We start from the raw sequence: 17,706 nt of genomic DNA on the forward strand, positions 1-17,706 counted from the left end.
TTCCTTCTTTTCTGCCACCCTCCTGCTTCCTACAAGGAGGCAGGAAGGACAGGAAAGAGGCTTTGGAAACAGTAAGATTAGTGTGTCTACAATGCACTAAATGTCGGACAAAATCTGTGCCCAGAAACAACAACAAGACTGAAGTGAGTTTTCTTCTGATTTGGGGACTGGAGATAACGCAACAACAAAAAGGAAGCTACAAAGGAAGATAACTGGATCGACTTACAAAAAAAACAACACACAGAGCACACACCACCCAGAAAACCAGCTTTCCACGACTGTGATTTAGACACAGACTGCACCTTCAGCAAGTCCACCTATGAACAAAATCAACAAACATAAACCAAAATGCCAACTGTGTAACTTACTTGCACATTGTTTTTTCAATATAAATAAACTTACAAACTTCTGGAAAGCTATTCCTAAAAAATCCTGTTTCAGTGGCATTATAGTTTTGAACAAGACAACCTTCTAAGGACAGGCAACAACACTATATTCCATCCTCCAAGAACAGAGCTAAAAGGATATAGATCACACACTTAAAGTATTTTATCCATTATCATTAACCAAAGGATAAAGAACACCACTCTACGAACAAAAGCATCCTGAATTCCTCCAAAAAAAACCAAGACACACAAACCAAATCAAAACCTGCAAAAGCAGTTTCCACCACAGCTCGTTCCTACTTCACACTAATGACTAGACCTGAATTCCCACCAGATCTCTTCTCTCTGCACACAATTCTTCTGTCAAGCAGATAGTGCTAGCACCTCAACCTTCCACACCAAAAGCATGTCAAGTATCACACATTTATTGTGAGCATAAAGTGTCTCAGTACTGATGTCTTACTCCCTGTTGGAGATAGCCAGAAACGAGATGGATCATCTCACCAGAGAGCACTTATTAACACCGTGTCCTTCCATTTTATCCAGAGTTCTAGGTCACAAGGCTTATGTCACTGTAACAAACAAAAACCCAACGAAACTAAAAAGCAGTGCTGGAAGAATTTTGTCCTGCCAGTTATTTTAAAATATCCTTCATACCTCCACCACCACCTCCTTGGAAGATCCATCAAAAAGAGGAAAAAACACCCAACAACTACCTTATTTTACAGCATGGGTTAGGATTCTTTGTGGGGTTTTATTCCTTTCTTTTTTTTATTCAGAGTGCCTCAGAATGAAATCGCTAAGTCTACATAGAGCACAGAAGATAAAGCAAGAGCCAAAACAAAACTGACCATGGAGCATCACCTCTGGTACTCCCACGCTCCACGGCCGGGCCTGTTACGGCAGGAGGCTGAAAGGGTGCCAGAGAGGTCGCTCATTACGACAGCCGACAGGCCATTAAAGTTAAAATATTTTAAAAATTAAGTTACGGGCCTCAATCCTTACACTCGCTGCGCCGCTGCCCCCTCTGAACAGCCTGGGCTCAGGGCAGGGTCCGGCAGCAGCGGGGCGGCGGCGGAGAACGGAGCGGGCGGACTGCCTGCAGCACTCCGAAAGGCCTTCTTCTACTATTTTAATTTTTGTTATTATTACTATTTTTCTCCCTCGTGGCACCTCAACGAGACAGGCTAGCCTGAGCTCCCAGAGGAAGCCTCACCCGGCCTCTCCGGCTTCCTTGAATGGACAAGGACAATGGCAGGGGCTCGCCGTGGCCCCGCGCTGCCGGGAACCGCGGGCAGCCGGGGCTGCTCCCCGCCCGGCTCGCCGGCCCCGGGGATGCTGCGGGGAGCCGCTCCGGGGAGAGGGGTACAAATGCGGGCCTTCCAAGGCAGGGAGAGCAAAGGGGCACGGCGGACCCCCGGGGCGGCCGGGCGGGCAGGGACTCACCGGGGCAGCAGCCTGCTCGCTAAGTTTCGCCGAGCGGGCGGTCGAAGGTCCCTCCGCTGCCGCGGCTAGTCCATGAAGCCGGAGCCTGCTCCCCGCGTCCGCTCGGCCGGAGCGCCAGGCGTGCCCGCCGGGCGTGCCCTTGTGCCGAGCCGGCCCGCCGGGCCCAGGCAGCGCGGAAATGAGCCCCGGCCACGCCCGCCCGCCGCGCTCCGCACAAAGGGGCGTGCAGGAAGCGCGGCTCTGCTCCGCACCCCGCCCGGCGCTCCCCCCGCCCCGGCCGGCCCCGCGCCTTCGCCGGCTCGGGCTCGCTGGGGCTCCGCCCGGCCCGCCGCGGCCGCGCCGCTCACCCGCGGGGCTCCGCGGCACGAACCGGCGCGTCAGACACAGCGCATGCTGAGCCACGCTGAAGGCACGGCCCGACCTACCTGGAGAGCCGGAAGGCGAAGGAAAGACATAAAACACAATGACCCTGAAGAGTCTTTTGAGTCTTCAGGCGTCCCAGGGCTTTTACACCTCCCGAGAAAGACGCTGGGCAGGGAGGGTTGAGCGTTAAAAGCCGTGTAGTTAGCGGGTGATAGCTCCCACCTGAGGCAGCCGCCGCCTGGCAGGTGGGAAATGCTCCCCTGCCGACTCGCTCGGCTCCCAGCCTCCACGCTCCCCTTCTGTTCCCTTTCCACACCTTCTGATCTCTCCTGACACAGGGAAACGCTTCTGTCACCTTCATTCCCTTGCTCATACATAGAGCGAAACTAATGTCTCGCTAACTATGAAAATACATTTGTGGCAGGAAGGTAAGGCCAAGGGAGGTAGTGCAGCACCACACGGCTGCCTCATTGTCTGCAGTTTCTTCACCCGCTCCAGCTCTTGGACTTTGAGGAATCCTTTATTCCCCCAGATCAGGAACGAGCCCGCTCACAAAGACAGCAGCAATCGCACTGAACTGAAAGGAACTGTTGAGCAATCAAAGGTGTGAGCTTAGCACTTCTCTAGTGTGCTAATTCTCCACTCGTCAAAGCTGACTACCAAAAGCCTGCTAGAATTAATGGCGAATGCACAGCACCCCTCACCCAGCCCCTTCTGAGGTCTGACAAAGCCGATACACACCAGTGTGTCACCCACTCACCGCTCACATGATCAAGATTCCTTCACATTTCCCACACGCAGTTGTTTAAATAAATGAAGGGTTTGGTTTGTTTTGGGTTTTTGTTTGTTGCTGGTGTTTGTTTGTTTGTTTTTTTTTTAAGAGGGGGACCATTTACCAGCCTCCCCCAAGCTTGCTCAAGCCTTCTTACAAACCAAAGCAAAATTGAACTGAGTGTTAAAGCTGACAGAAGATGCCAGAAAAACTACCTGAATGTTGAGCAGAATCTAAGAGGGGAACGGGAGCTCAGAAAGGTCACTGCATTATCCGATGTTAAGAAGAACTAGAAGAGATCCTTTCTCCATCTCAGAAGTACTGAAGTAATCTCAGAGTGCTGAGTCGTGTCTTCAGAAAGTCCAGAGCCAAGGCAGAAAGCTCTAGTATTCCTTAGGAGATAGGAAGATGGTGCAATAGTAACTTCTAAGATTCAATAAGGAAAATGGGAAATTTCAGGGAAATTCAGCAGCTTTAGGATGCAAGGACTGTGGAATTAGTAAGGGCATCTGTCGATAAAATAAGTTTATCTTGCAATTTACTGTTTGTAAAATGGTTAATGTTAGCAGTTCACAGCATAGTTGAATTGAGTGTGTTCGCTGTCAGCATGGAGCTGGTTCGAACAGCTCTGTGTCCTATTTATTTGCCTTTGACATTATCTCCACACAGTGCTTCACTGTGTTGTCAAGAAAGTTGGAGTAAAAGTCTCATCCATCACAGAAACCATTAACTAAGTGCTAGAGCAAATTGGAACACTTTTAAACGACATTCACTTCAGCAGTAAGAGGTGTAATAATCCCACAGGAATGAAAATAGGATATCTGATTTTTTAAGTGAACATGTGCAGGCCGATATTCATGTATGGTTTCTTAATGTTGTTTTCTTCTGACTACTACAAAACGTTTTCTAAAATAAATGAAATCTTCATGAGGAGCAGCTGGTGGAAAATGGCCTGACCGGAGCTGTTCACCACTGTATATGTTCAACATTATCACCAAATACCATTTTTCAGTGTAAAAAAAAATTCTATTTATGGAGGGAGGCATCCAGAAATCGGAGTTACAGTTGGAATTGTCATGTGGTTTTGATAATTATGAGGTTAAGAGAGAGGGGTGTGCAAGGAAACAAAGCCCACAGAAGCGAGAGAGAGATCTTAAGCAACTTCAAATACAAAGAAATCAGCAGCTGGATCTAAAAGAGAAAGCAGAAATAATTTCAGGGAAAGCCTTTATAACACGTTCGAGATCAATTAGAAGAATAATAAATTAGGGTGGAACTGACAGACACCCAATCAAATTCGAGGAGATCAGGCTGAATCAGTGATTTAAGTTTATCCTCAGCCCCACAGCATTTCCCCACCTCCCTCTGCTGTTAGCAGCGGCTGTCGCACCTCTCTGCTCCGGCCCCCTCGATCGAGCCCGGACAGTCCGTGAGACAAAGGCAGGAGCGGAAATTAGTACCACAAACGAGCAATAGATTACATTTGTAAGTATCGCAGTGAGACTGTTAATAATTTATTCTCTCCGCTTAGAAATATCCATATACCACAGACCGTGTCCGTCAATACAGTATATCCTTCCTCCGAGTTTCTTATTCTTGAAAGGAAAACGTCCATACAAGTGAAAAGATCGCAGGAATAGATGTCTGTTCCGACAGCTTTCTTCCAGTCGAATCGGACCCTACAGCGGTCTGCTCCTGGAACCTGTTACCCAAATCTTCTGCTGCAGATCGGGTTCACGGCTGACCTGCACTTTGCCTGGGTAGCAGTGACATCCAGCGGTGCGGAGAGAAAGAGAAACTTGCTTTTTTTTTTTTTTTTTTTTTTTTTTTTTTTTTTCCTATCACAGTGCATCACAGGAAACGCATCAGAAAATGGCAGGGATCCCTTGGCATTCCCGTCTCGTGGAGGAAATTCGCGAATGGCACCAAGGGCAGGGAATTTGGCAGCGCGGGAACAGAGAACGCGCTCGGGGAAACAAAGATGCAGAACCTAAACCACCCTCTGGGGCAGATAATCTTTCTAATGGCTCTAAAAGGACACTGCAAAGAGGAAATGCAATTGGGGATCCCTAAAGGTCAAATAAAAAGCACTTCCCGGTATTACACCTACAACAATGACTTCACAGCATTTTCATTCTTGAAATATTTTCATTAACCCCAGTTATGTGCTGAAGAAAAGATAAATGGGCTGAAAAACATGGAAAAGTTGATGGAAGAGGAATTACTACAGCAAAGCTGTGTTTCTCAAGCCCTACCCTTGCACTTTGTGCACTTTCCTACTGACCTGATCCATCTTCAACCTTAAAGATGAAGATAAATAGAATATCATACTGTGTGGGTGCAAAATGCACATTCAGAATAACAAACTTTTAATTATTAGTTTCCAATAACTAGCTGAGTGTTAAAGTATGGTGTGATATTTCATGTGCTGAGAAAATTTAGATTTTGGGTACATGCTATGTTAAAAAAAATCAAAACATTAAATGCATACAAGGAACTGGGCCAGCAGAGGTAGCTGTTAGCACAACAAAATTAAAAACTGTAATTTTTTTTTCAGTCGACATTCTAAATTCAGTCTGCAGTATTGGAAATTTGTTTAGATTTAATTTGTTCCTCCTTTACTATTTTGCTCTAATTTTAGTTATTTGGGTCAGCCCATTTCCAGAGGTAATTATCTGTTCCCATCTGCTATGTACCACCTATTTTCTATCCTTCCCATTTTTATTTTGGCAATATGGTGTTCAGAAGAGATAAGTCAACTCCAAGTAATCCCAAGATTGGCTTGAAAAAAATAATCATATTTATCAATTACAATTTTTCAGAACTATTTCAAATGTCATTTTGACATTCTAGGGCTCCAGATTTTTACTTGATTTTTGAAAGACATGGTTAGAAAACTTTAAAACACACATAAGGTTATATAACTTTCAAATCAAGATGTGCACTAACTGTTTATGGGAAATAATGCTGTTTAAAGCAGGAAAAGAGCTGTCTGATGTGGTTTATTCCTCTGGGGAATCTTCCAAAGCAGAGAACTTTAATAAACTTAAAAAGACTTCATGGCTCTTTCTAAAAATGTTTTTACACTACAGGAACACTTCAGCATGTTGTAGTGTTAATGATTTATATGTTTGACAGCCATTATACATCCAGTGAACATTCCTAATGCTGGGCACCAGAGCTCCCTGCTTGTGTTGCCACTCCCCGTGGGTAGGCTGAGAGCAGGGCTGCAGCCCCATGGCAGCCTGGCATCACCCAAGGCAGCCTGGCTGGGCAGCCAGCTCTGACAGAGGGGTGGAATTCAGTTGCCTGCACACAAAATTGTAAAGAGATACTTTCCAGATTCAGCAGGTTCTACAGGCACTTCATCTGCAATTTATAGGAATTTATCTGGCTTCCATTCCATTCTCCAAGGACTGTTTATGCCTTTCACGTTTCACGTTTATGTGAAATGCACAAACAGCCCCTGGGACAAGGCCTGAAATGCAGGTCTAAGATCAGTATCTCCTTTGCTGGTCTTTGTGCAAGATCAATTCTCTGCAAATGGCAAAGCTTTCTATTTCCCATGAGCAAGAAAACTCAGAACTCTACAGAAGCCACGATATACTGCTATAAGATCTTTGTTATTCATAGCCTCTTACAACCATAGGAAATGGCAGCTCACACCCATTGCTTTTAGCATCTCTTGGTTCCCTACCACTTGCACCCCCAAGTATCCATATGCTGACTGCAAACAAGTGGACCCTTACACAATGCTTTGAACTTTTTAGGAGCTTGTGTCAGCACACGATAGGATACCAGTACTGCCTTTCAGTGCTAAAACCCAGGAAAATAAGCCCTCAGGCAAAATTATTTATTTCACGGTTCCCTGCACCAGTCCATGGCTCTGAGAAGAGCCTTTATAGAGAAAGTCCATATCAGAGTATATTTGCTTCTGTATTCTCCAAATCCTGTTCTGTCCTTCATCCCCCAAAACAAACACAAATTTCAGCTGATAGTAGCATAAATGACTCAAATTTCTATTTAGTTTCCAAATGAAACATATGAATCAATCAAAATTCTCACTGCTAGTGCTGTTTCTGGGAACTGTGAAGAACAGACACTGAAGAGCATCTAAATATATCTTTCTAAAATCAGTTTTACCTGGACATAAATACTCAGGAAAAAAGGTCAGAATTTTATCCATAAGGATGCAAATTTTTTTAAAGAATATTAAATACAAAAAGGAACCTGCCCTTGAGCCACAACTATTTTCCTTGCAGGGAATCACATGGACTTAGAAGATCTAGAACCAGTAGTAAACTAACAAGAAATTCACTGTGCAGACATAGTGGCATGTCTTGATTGCAAAATCTCAAGTGTTAGCCTGACAGGGTGTAGTCCTCTAGAAACATAAATGTATTTACATGTTAATGAAAAAAGCAAAAACCAAAGGCATTTCATTTATATAAAGTTTTATTATCTTTTCCTCCCAGCTGGTACTCCATTACTACACCCTTGGAAGAGTTTTGTTTCCCTAGACAGACAGGTTTCCAACCAACTGTTTCTGACTGAAAACATCTAGGCTAGGTCAGATTTTAGACCCAGCCTTTCATTAATAGTCAGGTACAAAGGACCAGTCGAAATCCTGTCCACCTGGAAGGCTGCAAAGGAACCAAAAACAACCCAAGAGGATTTTCATACTTTTCTATGTTTGAATAGAGAACCTTTCCTGTGCTTTGATCACTAAATAGTTAAGCAATTACACTGCACATTCAGGACATGGATACATTCTACATTTCAAGCTCTAATCAGAAACATAAATGTTTTCCACTTATGAAGCTTGTGGTTTTATCTTCTCAGCAGCTTCAAGGACAGATGGAAGGCTGACTTTGTCTCCAAATTCTTTCTCACGATGTTCCAGTAAAACACCCTAGTCAAAGACACAAGAGAGAAATTTAGACACGTCTCCCAGCAAAAGATCCACAGCCCAACCAAACAATTCCAAGAAACAAAGTTCTGATCTTATACGAGAGAAAAAAGCCTCCTAGATGACCTGCAGTACCTGTTTTCCTGCCCCAATCACATATACACCTCCCAGGGTGAATCCTTCTCCTTCCAGATTTCCACTATATCCACTTCTCCAAGCACGGACGAAATTTTGCCAAACTCCCAAGCGGAAGAAGCCTGACAACATCATTTTTCGTCTGCGTGGACCATAAAAGCCTTTCTGCAGGGGAACAGAAAATATGTCAACAAACAAAGGGAAAAGGACTTTTCATTCATGTGGATTTTAAGTTCAGCCACAAGTATTTGAGCCCCATGTACACCTACATCCCTACTGCTGACAACAGGAGTGCTTTGTGATAAATGTATTTTTTTAGTTGGTTGGTGGTATTTTTTTAAATTCAGTCTGACTCACACAGGCAGGGGGGAAAGAGAAAATAAAAGGATCATCTATTAGATTGTTCAGTATTACAGGGCAGTGGTTCTGCAGGACATGAGATTGGCAATCCAGCATGTGCCAGTGTCCTGGAACAAGCCATATCACTGCAATCTGGCTTGTACATCACAAATTAATTATATGTGTCACCTTCAAACCTTGATTCACACACCACAAACATCCGCAATTCACACAGCCAGTGAAGAAATGAATAACTATTAATAGGCCATATTGTTTACCTGCTAAAGGGGAGAAATAATCCTGCAACAGCAGGATATCAATGCACTGCTACAATGCAGTTTGTAAGCTCAACAGGATGTGTAAATATAGAAAAACAAAGCCAATTAACTTCTTAAACTACGGTGCTACTAAATCCTTTTTCAATCAGACTACATTCTACTTGTTTATACAAGCTCCTCAAAGAGGGCATTCATAGATTTGTTTTTAAACAAAAGGAGAACAACTTCACTATACCTTTTCATCCAGAAAGATTTCTCCTTTGAAGTAATGCTGAAAATCCTCCACTTCAGTCCCTATGTTCTCTTTCACAACAGCATAGAGAGGGACACCCAGCTTGGACAGCTGGGGTTTCAGAGAGGAGAGCTCAGAAGCCTCCTAAGCAAAGGAACAAAACCCCAAACATTTCAGTCAATAAATGGAGGTTGCAAAGCTTCACCTTGAATTTCAAGACCATAAGAAACACACAACTTCTAGCTTGAGGCACAAGCTGTAACATTTAAGCTAGCTGTACTCTTAGGCAGCTTTTCATAAGATTTACTATAATTTTCTTTGTTAAACATGGAGGAAACAGATTCTTCTGAGCTGGATAAAACATATATTTAATTTAAAGCTGTAGAGATACTTTGCCTGTAATAGAACTTCAATTATCTCCTGAAGTATTTGAGAATTCTAGAAATATAATGCCTGCACATCACCTAACTTTTTCAGAATTTTCAATCCTTTTTTCCAAGTTGACATCCATCATTATCAGTCCTTCTGCAAAGTATTTTGAGGGTTCTGTGCTGAAGCAGGCTATACAAGTTTACAGTAAGTAATGAAGATACACTTTCCTTCCTAATTCCCCCAGTAAAAAAAAAAAAAAAAAAAAAAAAAAAAAAAACAAACACCAAAAAAAACCAGGGAATTTCTTCATAGACTTTCAGTATCCCAGAAGCAAAACTGCTTTTTCTGGTGTGTAAGAGTGCAAGGTGTCACCCTCATCTGCTGGGTTTTTGTTCTCCTAAAGGAATCCCAATTAGCACAGTTTATACAAAGATCCCTAAGGTTTTGAACAGATCAGAGTGTGCACTGAAAATATGTTTCTTATCTCCCATGGAGAAAGGTAATTTTTTCTGGACAGAATTCCCACATAAAAAATCAACTCCACACTTTAAAAACATGGACACAGTTTACATGATCACTCTCAGTCACCTAACTGAAATATCTTAACTGAAAGGCTAGCAGGACATCTAGAATTTACTGAGTACCAAGGAGCAAACAGATAGGGATGAACAGACAGGCAAATCTGAAACTTTCAGTAATACTGCTGCTAATAATAAAAATCACTCTGGGATTCCTGACTGACTGTGTGTTACAGAGTCAGGCACCTAAGTGCATTCTCCTCCCACCTATGCTAAACATGTTCAGAGAGCAGAGCACTGGAACCTTCCACAAATTCTACACTTACTTAAGCAGTTGCTACTGATGGGAACAGATGCCTTAAGGAAGAGGTTACAATATTAATTACTCCATGTTATAGAGCAGTGAGTAACAACATAATAACTATTTTCCCCTTATAGCTATGAGAAATATAATGTCCAAGGTACAAGCTATGGCTGTTCCCAGGCACTTGGTACATTCAAATTGTGTTTTAGGTGTCTGCTTCCAAGGAGCTCCACCCAAGGAGCCTAATGTCAACTTAAGGATCAAAATTTGTTTTCCAACCCAGCCTGTTATGGAACAGGATCTCCTTATCTTCAGTCTGTACCTTGTGCCTCACATTTAACACCCAGAACCAAGAGGTACTCCCTCCATGCACACCTCTTTTTGCAGATGAGCTTTATCTGATGGCTTTCAGCCAATCCAGTCTTGGGCTGTATTTGACCAGACACTACCTGGCTCACAGAGACTTATTTTGGACTATATATATAAAAATAGCTCATAAGACTCATTACCAACTGAATCTTGTGCAACCTCCCTTTCTAATTACCATGGGCTAGGTCCCTCGCAGATATAAAAATCATGTAACCATCACTTTCAGAAGTAAAAGTCTCAGAACCCAGACCATACAAATCAGCTGCACAAGAAACTAAGTATGCTGGTAGCTGATGACCAGTTTGAACCATGAAACAAAATCTTGCAGACACTTTAGATGCATTTGATGACTGTGCTATTCATCCCCTCCCTTTATTTACAGACTATTTATGCAAGCAGATCTCAACTCTATTTAATTAATCTCCAAGCCCAGCAAGTACCTCTCTGCACAAAAATCATCCAGGTCTTCGTACAGCCATGATCACTGCACCATTCTCCTTCCACAGTTCACCTGCTTTGAATGTCCTTTTTTCTGTTTGTACAGGAGAAAAAACACCAACAATATCAGCCAGTCTTGTTTATAATGATTCATACTTTATGGACCAACACAAAGCACTGCAGAGAATTCCACATTCATATATAGTTCTAACAGAAAAAAAATCTCTATGTATAAGAGGAGATTACTGCATTATTGATTTTTGGAAGTGTGTCTTGTTTCATCCAGAAATAAATAACAGTTTTGGTTGTTTTTCCTTCACCACAAGTATTGGATATCAAGGACACTCAACTACATGTCATGACTAGGAAAGACAGAAAAGTGCTTCCAACCCTGGCCTTAGAAATGTTCTTATAGAAGTCCAATTCTCTTGAAGAATGTGGTCTGAAATAGCCAGAATCTTACCTGATCCCAAAGTTTTTAGCTCTATCTCCTCTAAAAACTCCAACGTAGCCTTTTCTGGCTTGGACAAAAATAAGTCAGTGTTAGCAAGGACAATCCCCGTCACAGCTGCACCAATGGCTCCCAGGCCAACAGACCACATGCCCATGGTGAAGGCCCCCAAGTCAGGCAGGAAGGACATTCCTGGAAACAGAAAGAAAGAACAGCTCGGACACTGAACATCAATGATGTAAGAGGACGAGGAATTGGATTAAAACAACTAAAAGCTCATGCAGGTATTTTTGGTTTAATGGAGATGATCTGTATATTTATTAATGTACTGAAAGGGGTTTTAAAAGATAGCAATTACATTCCAGTTCTGTGCCTGACCCACATCAAAACTAGACATTGACAAGATGTTTTTATCCTTCCCTGCCACCAGACAAGAACATCAATAATTAAGTGCTCAAATGCAATGTGTGTAATAAAGAGCCTCCAACAATATGACCTGTACATTAGTCAGTAACTTAAACTATTACAGTAAGACAGCAGTTTCTTCAAAAAAAAGAGAAGTATTTGTAAATCAAATGTTTTACACACACTAATCTATATTAAACAGTGAACTTTACAAATATACTAGAGAAGACTTGGGGCAAAAAAAATTGAAACCTGCTGTATCTGGTTCATCATAACTGATAACCTTTCACATTCCTTACAGTTCCCCACTGAGAACCACTGAGTTCCCCACTGAGAAAAGGAAAAGCAGGCACAAAGCCAAACTTAGAGCTCATGCCTGCAGACAGAAAAATGTAGACCTGCAACCATTTTATTACCCAGTGATCTGACATTGCAAATATTCCTGGGTCAGCACCTTTTTCCTCTATGCTAACTCGCTGCCACTCTTGCTAAAGCAGAAAGGACAGCAGGAACAAAGAGCCTGCACTCACACCACCACTTGGAACTGTGCATTGCAATGGGAACCATCACATACATACAAACATTCCAGCCTCAAAGTACAAACCCTGCTTGTGGTTACTGGTGGCTCAGGTTAGGAGGCAATTTTGTTTAACCATCTTCCACAAGCCCCCACAGCCCAATCCTGACCCTTGCAAGTGTTTCACAAGCCTGGAAAGGGCTTCCAGTGAGGCAGTATCACTTAATGAGGATGCTGGAAATCACAACAGCCCTGCCTCCCAGACAAAGTTCAAGATCCAGCTCTGGGTAATAACTGGTACAGAAGTCACTGGAGTTTTGGCAGCACAAGAAGTCACTGTAAACTTACATCACAGGGCTGTATATTTGCACTCACATAACTGCAGCATTACACATTATGGAGAATCAATTTTTTTCACAAAACGCCTATTTCCTGATAGAATATTTTGGTAAATACTGCTGTCTGTATATACTTTTGTATGGGTGAAGTTCCCACCCCAATAAATATAAGAAAATATTAGTCGTTTGAAGTGTGACTGCTAATAAGCCAGACATACACATCATCTTTATCTCCATAGCTAGCTGTTGCCAGAATTCAGAAACAATTAGGAGTAGCTCCTCAATTTTGTGCCCAGAATTTTCTGTGAGAAAACCCCTTTCTATCCTTAAACCCAGGTCCAGAATACTACTGATAAGCAAATGCAACATTGGGAAACAAAAAATAAAAAAGATCACATTGTTCTTTTAACAGCATACTTGGTTTCAAGGGAGGCAGTATCATGGTATCTAAAAACGTAAGTAACCCATGATCCTGAGCAAGAAACAAGGCCAGTTTACACAAACATCATGCAGATAAAAGAACAGATCCTACACTATTTCACCACTTATTTCTAACCAAGGCAAAACTTCCTTGACTGTATCTGCTTTCTTTATATACTTCTTTCAAACATGAAGTCATGTAATGACATTTTTTTCTATCTACCTCTGACACCTGTGAGAGACCATCCTGACCCCAGCCTTTGGAATGATGCAAATGTAGCCCCAAATGTATGTAATGCAGCAATATCCTTGTGTTAATACTTAAAATCTCTGTAACATACCCAATTGGCTAAAGCCCTGCTCCCTCCCAGAGCTTGATTACCCAGTTATTTGGATTTCAATCTCATCAGGTCAAAAAGTGAGATTTTTTTTTTTCCTTAATTTATAGTTACAGGCAGTGGAGGGGGACCCAACTATTTAATCCTTGTGCACATCATTTGTGTACAAAAATGTTACAAATTTGTGGCTATTAATGAGTAGTTCTCACATTTATGTTCTAGTAGTTTTCACATTTCACTTTTTATGCTAATAAAAATGAAATTTTTATTAGCATAAAGAGCATCTCTAAAAATCGGCTTCCAATCAGTAGTTATTGATCCAGGAGATCATTAAGTGTAGTTGGACTCTTTGTCACTCTTCACACAGTGACAAAAAACCCAACCTTATTCAAATATGGGAATCTTTTGCTATTTATATAAATAGGAAAAAGGAAAATGCAGCTTTGCAGTGTGATACCTAAATTCCTTCCCTGCTAAGCAAACACCATAATGAGCCACTTTGAAAAATATGCATGAGAAGCAGCAGGCAGGATTATTAAAACATCGTCTAACGAGATAGGCTGAGCCCTGACGCTTCATGTCATTGAACCCCAAGTGCCGAGACTGACTGGAAAACAGCTGAGCGTTTGCCACTAGCAGCTCCATTTCTGGTTAGCTGCTGGTGGTTAAGGAAATCTGAAGCTCAAAAGGACTTCACAACTCTCCCCCTCCCCAGCATTAAAACATAAACACAACTGCCTTGCGATCAGGTTTTTAAACACCGAGCAGCAATAAGAAGACAGAAGAAAGCATCCTAAAAGCGATAATCGCGAGAGGAGACAGGAGAGCATCCCGCAAGCCCGCGGCACTCACCAGGAGCCGGGCAGGCTGCGGAGCGGGGCAGCGAGCGGAGGCAGCAGCGGAGCCCGGCTGCGGGGCACGGCGGGGCCGGGCCGGGCCGGGCTGGGCCGGGCTGGGCTGGGAGGAGCCGCAAGCCCTGCCCCTGCCAAACCCTGCCCTGCCAAGCCCTGCCCCAGCCGCCCCGCAGTGACAAACCCGGGCAAGCCTCATTTAAAAGTATCTTCATCGCTCAACCTTCTGGTTTCTTTTTTAACTAAACCCTTTCTATGGGGCGGGTAGGTACAGGGACCAGGAATTGCAGAAAGCCTTTCTGAAGCTGGGAACACAGCACAAAACTTTTAGATCTGCATGCAAAGCCATGCTCTTCTGTAAGCTGGACATTTTTACAAGTACAGTTTTCCCTGTGTTTCAGCCTATTCTACATCTAACCCCTTCACACATGCACACCGTATGCCAAAACAATACAAACAACCCTGGAAAAAATTAAAAAGTCATCACAACGCACAATATTAGGAAAAAATTATTAGTATAGAGGCTGTACCTCTATAGAGAATTAACCCAGTGTTTCTATAGTCAGTTACCCGCATTTGCTAAAAAGCATCATTTTCTCTGGGACTATCAGATCTTCAACCTCTCTTAACCTCTGTTAGAACTTCCAGAAAAGAATGAACAATCCTCCTTAAACAGTACAGGCCAAACAAAAAACGAAAAACATCTATTTGTGTGTATGTTTTTGTGCTGACCACAAGAGAGCTACAAAATAACAGTGAGTTATTTTATGGCCTGTTAACCAGTTAACCAGAATTTAAACAAGCTTAACCTTAATCCTGTTTTAAGTGCCAGCGGATGGTCTTCACTTTCGTCAAGACCAGTTAAAATGTTGTTTTCTAGATGTCTCATTTCCCTCCCACCCACAACCGAAGAAAAAATTGTCATTCAGAGGACAGCTATCCTTAAACATTTATTTTAACAGTGTAAACAGGACCCATTGCAGCTGTGTCCCTCTGTTTTCAAGATGCCAGTAAGACTCAGACTAGCAAACAGATTTCCTCACATACTTTTCCTAAAAAGAAAACTGTCTTGCAAGTTGGACTGCACCAGCAAATACTCTCTAGCCTAAAGTGGTTTTGACCATTGCTTGTTCTTCCTTCCTCTCCCACTCCAGCTTCCCCAGGACATTCCATATCAAGTCTAAAAATGTTTCAGAGCTTTGTCAGAACTTGCATATCCCAAACAAGTTGAGCGGATTTTATGAGACATTTCCCACCTCCCCCCTCCCTCAAAATGAGTCATGATTACAAATACCTTTGTAAGCTATCTCCTATAAAGAAAATTTACAATTCACAATAACCTGGTAACACGCTCATCAAAATTTCATGAGCTTTTAAATACCATTAAGGATTGCAAAATACAGCATCCTGACAGACCTTCAAACTTAGCCCTGCTTGAAGCAGGGTTCTGACTGGAGAAACCTAGGAGTACTCTTCCAACTTAAACTGGCCTATAAACCCCAAAATCAATGCACAGAGAAGCCTCCTAGCATTTCTTTTGGCATAAATGTAATCTTCACAACACAAGGGATTATTTTCCTTTCCTTTTAGCATTGTTAAGACCTAAAAAACCACACATTATGTCAAGAATAACCATCATCTTTTTTGGGTTTCTTCCCAGTTCGTGCATGGTTCACTACTGAATTCCATGGCTGTAGCTGTAAAAAACGTTGCTGTGTCAAGCAAACAAACCATACTCCTTCCTTTGAAAGGAAGTTAGTTGTTACCCCCATTTAAAGCTTCTTTTAAAGACTGTTTTAAAGAAACATCTCAACAGCTCAACAAGTCTTTTCTTTAGAGCAAGGGAGAGCAAAGAGCTCTAGCAAACCACGTCGGAAATCTTCCAGGTCTCTTGGTGTGCTGAGAGGGAACAGGGAGCTAGACACTATGTATGGAAAACTTCAGATTTCTGATGAGTCAGTGAATGGATACCATGGAGATGTGAGATATTTCATGGAGCACAGAACTGCAAAAAGTACCTATTTGAAGATAATACAGGATGAACTCACAGCTTGGTCTGCTGGTGATCCAGAGCAGGAAAGCTGCACTCTGTGTCAGTCTGAAGAGGTGCTGGAGGAAAGGGAATACCAACAGACCCATTAAAAATACAAGGCAGCATTTACTGAAAGAACAGCAGGTGCTAGGCAGCAAGTGATTCTTCCTGTTGCCACACAGCAGATTCAAGAATTATAAGCCCTGCAGATTCAAGCTTAAATAAAGATTTCCCCGTCTTTTTGGTTTCTTAGGGCTTGCTTATATTTTAATTTCAGCATTTCTCACACTATGCAATTCATAACAGCAAAATTGTTACTAAAAGCAAAGACGCAAGAAAATGAACACATTTCAACTCCATGCCATAAGGCAGAGGGGCCCTATGCAAGAAGGAGGCTGTAAGACCACCATATACCCAATCAGTGCAGAATAGTTTACACACAGCCTTGCTTCCCCTCCCATCGTCTGCTATGAACCAGGTCGGATGGGAACAGTGCCCTTATGGTTATAAAAGAAAAGGCTGGGAGACCTCCAGGCTGGTCCTTCGAGCAGCTCAAAGGTGGATTTCCCGAGCAGAGCGATTGCACCCAGGACCCAACCAGCGCATCAGGAACGGAACGAGAAACGGAGCACGGAGTCACGGGTCCTGCTGTGCCTACTCGTGCACGGGATAAGATGGCCTAGCAAGCAGGGATCTCTCAGAACGTCAGACCACGAGGGCAGGCATAAGTAGGATTTCAAACCTCGACAGCTCGGGCTGCCGAGAGCTGCGGGGCTCCCCGGCCGCCCCTCGGTGCTCAGCAGCCGGCGGTCGCCGCCTCCCCCATGTCAGCGCGCTGCGGCTGCGACCCGGGGCCGGCGGGGAGGAGAGAGACCCCCGTGGGGGGACAGCCATGGTGGGGACACCCCGGCCCGGGCGGCACAACGCGGACCCGTGCCCTCCAGCCCGCCGGACGCCCGCTCTGCGGGCCCGCGCTCACGGCGCCGCCGTCCCGCCCAGCCCGACGCGCCGCGCGCACACGCGGCCCCGGCACCCGCACCCGCTCCGGTGCCCGCGCTCACCGCGCACCCGCACCGGCCCCGGCACCCGCACCCGCTCCGGTGCCCGCGCTCACCGCGCACCCGCACCGGCCCCTTGGCCCCGGCACCCGCACCCGCTCCGGTGCCCGCGCTCACCGCGCACCCGCACCGGCCCCGGCACCCGCACCCACTCCGGTGCCCGCGCTCACCGCGCACCCGCACCGGCCCCGGCACCCGCACCCGCTCCGGTGCCCGCGCTCACCCCGCACCCGCACTCGCTCCGCTGTTCGCCCTCACCCCACACTCGCTCCGGTGCCCCCGCTCACCCCGCACCGGCCCCGCACTCACAGCGCCGCCGCTCCGGCCCGCGGCCGCCGGCGCCGCCCCCAGCGCGCTCCGCGCACGCACCGCCGCCAGCCGCGCTCGGTGCCCTTCGGCCCGGCGGCTCTGCGCCAGCGGGATCAGCCCCGCCGT

The 17,706-nt window shown here is 44.4% G+C and overlaps 2 protein-coding genes across 30 annotated transcripts in view; both read right to left on the reverse strand.

Moving 5' to 3' along the window:
- Positions 1-2,906, reverse strand: part of TSPAN14 (tetraspanin 14) — a 34,960-nt gene extending 32,054 nt beyond the window's left edge. The window contains exon 1 of one of the 3 annotated variants that reach the window (XM_077784556.2): positions 2,258-2,906. The gene's annotated coding sequence lies outside the window, so the exon portion shown is untranslated. Of the gene's footprint in view, positions 1-1,237; positions 1,655-1,832; positions 1,998-2,257 lie in introns of those variants that run through there. The other 2 variants (XM_021526645.4, XM_085583349.1) reach the window with 2 other exon arrangements.
- A 4,498-nt stretch (positions 2,907-7,404) lies between these two features.
- On the reverse strand, positions 7,405-17,630 carry PRXL2A (peroxiredoxin like 2A). 27 transcript variants are annotated; one of them, XM_085583342.1, is made up of 8 exons: positions 17,581-17,630; positions 16,742-16,867; positions 16,230-16,279; positions 11,325-11,504; positions 10,864-10,955; positions 8,864-9,004; positions 8,012-8,176; positions 7,405-7,879 (listed from the first exon to the last, which is right to left on the reverse strand). In XM_085583342.1, the coding sequence occupies exons 4-8, from the start codon at positions 11,500-11,502 to the stop codon at positions 7,781-7,783; spliced, it is 675 nt and encodes a 224-aa protein (XP_085439468.1). In that variant the 5' UTR covers positions 11,503-11,504; positions 16,230-16,279; positions 16,742-16,867; positions 17,581-17,630; the 3' UTR covers positions 7,405-7,780. The 27 variants fall into 27 exon arrangements, with proteins under 27 accessions (XP_085439468.1, XP_085439466.1, XP_085439459.1 ...); XM_085583340.1 differs by having other exon boundaries at positions 16,200-16,279; XM_085583333.1 differs by having other exon boundaries at positions 16,230-16,290.
- Positions 17,631-17,706: the final 76 nt, after the last annotated feature.

Source organism: Lonchura striata, chromosome 6 (assembly GCF_050655825.1).
Source record: "Lonchura striata isolate lonStrDom1 chromosome 6, ASM5065582v1, whole genome shotgun sequence".
NCBI classification, from domain to species: Eukaryota; Metazoa; Chordata; class Aves; order Passeriformes; family Estrildidae; genus Lonchura; species Lonchura striata.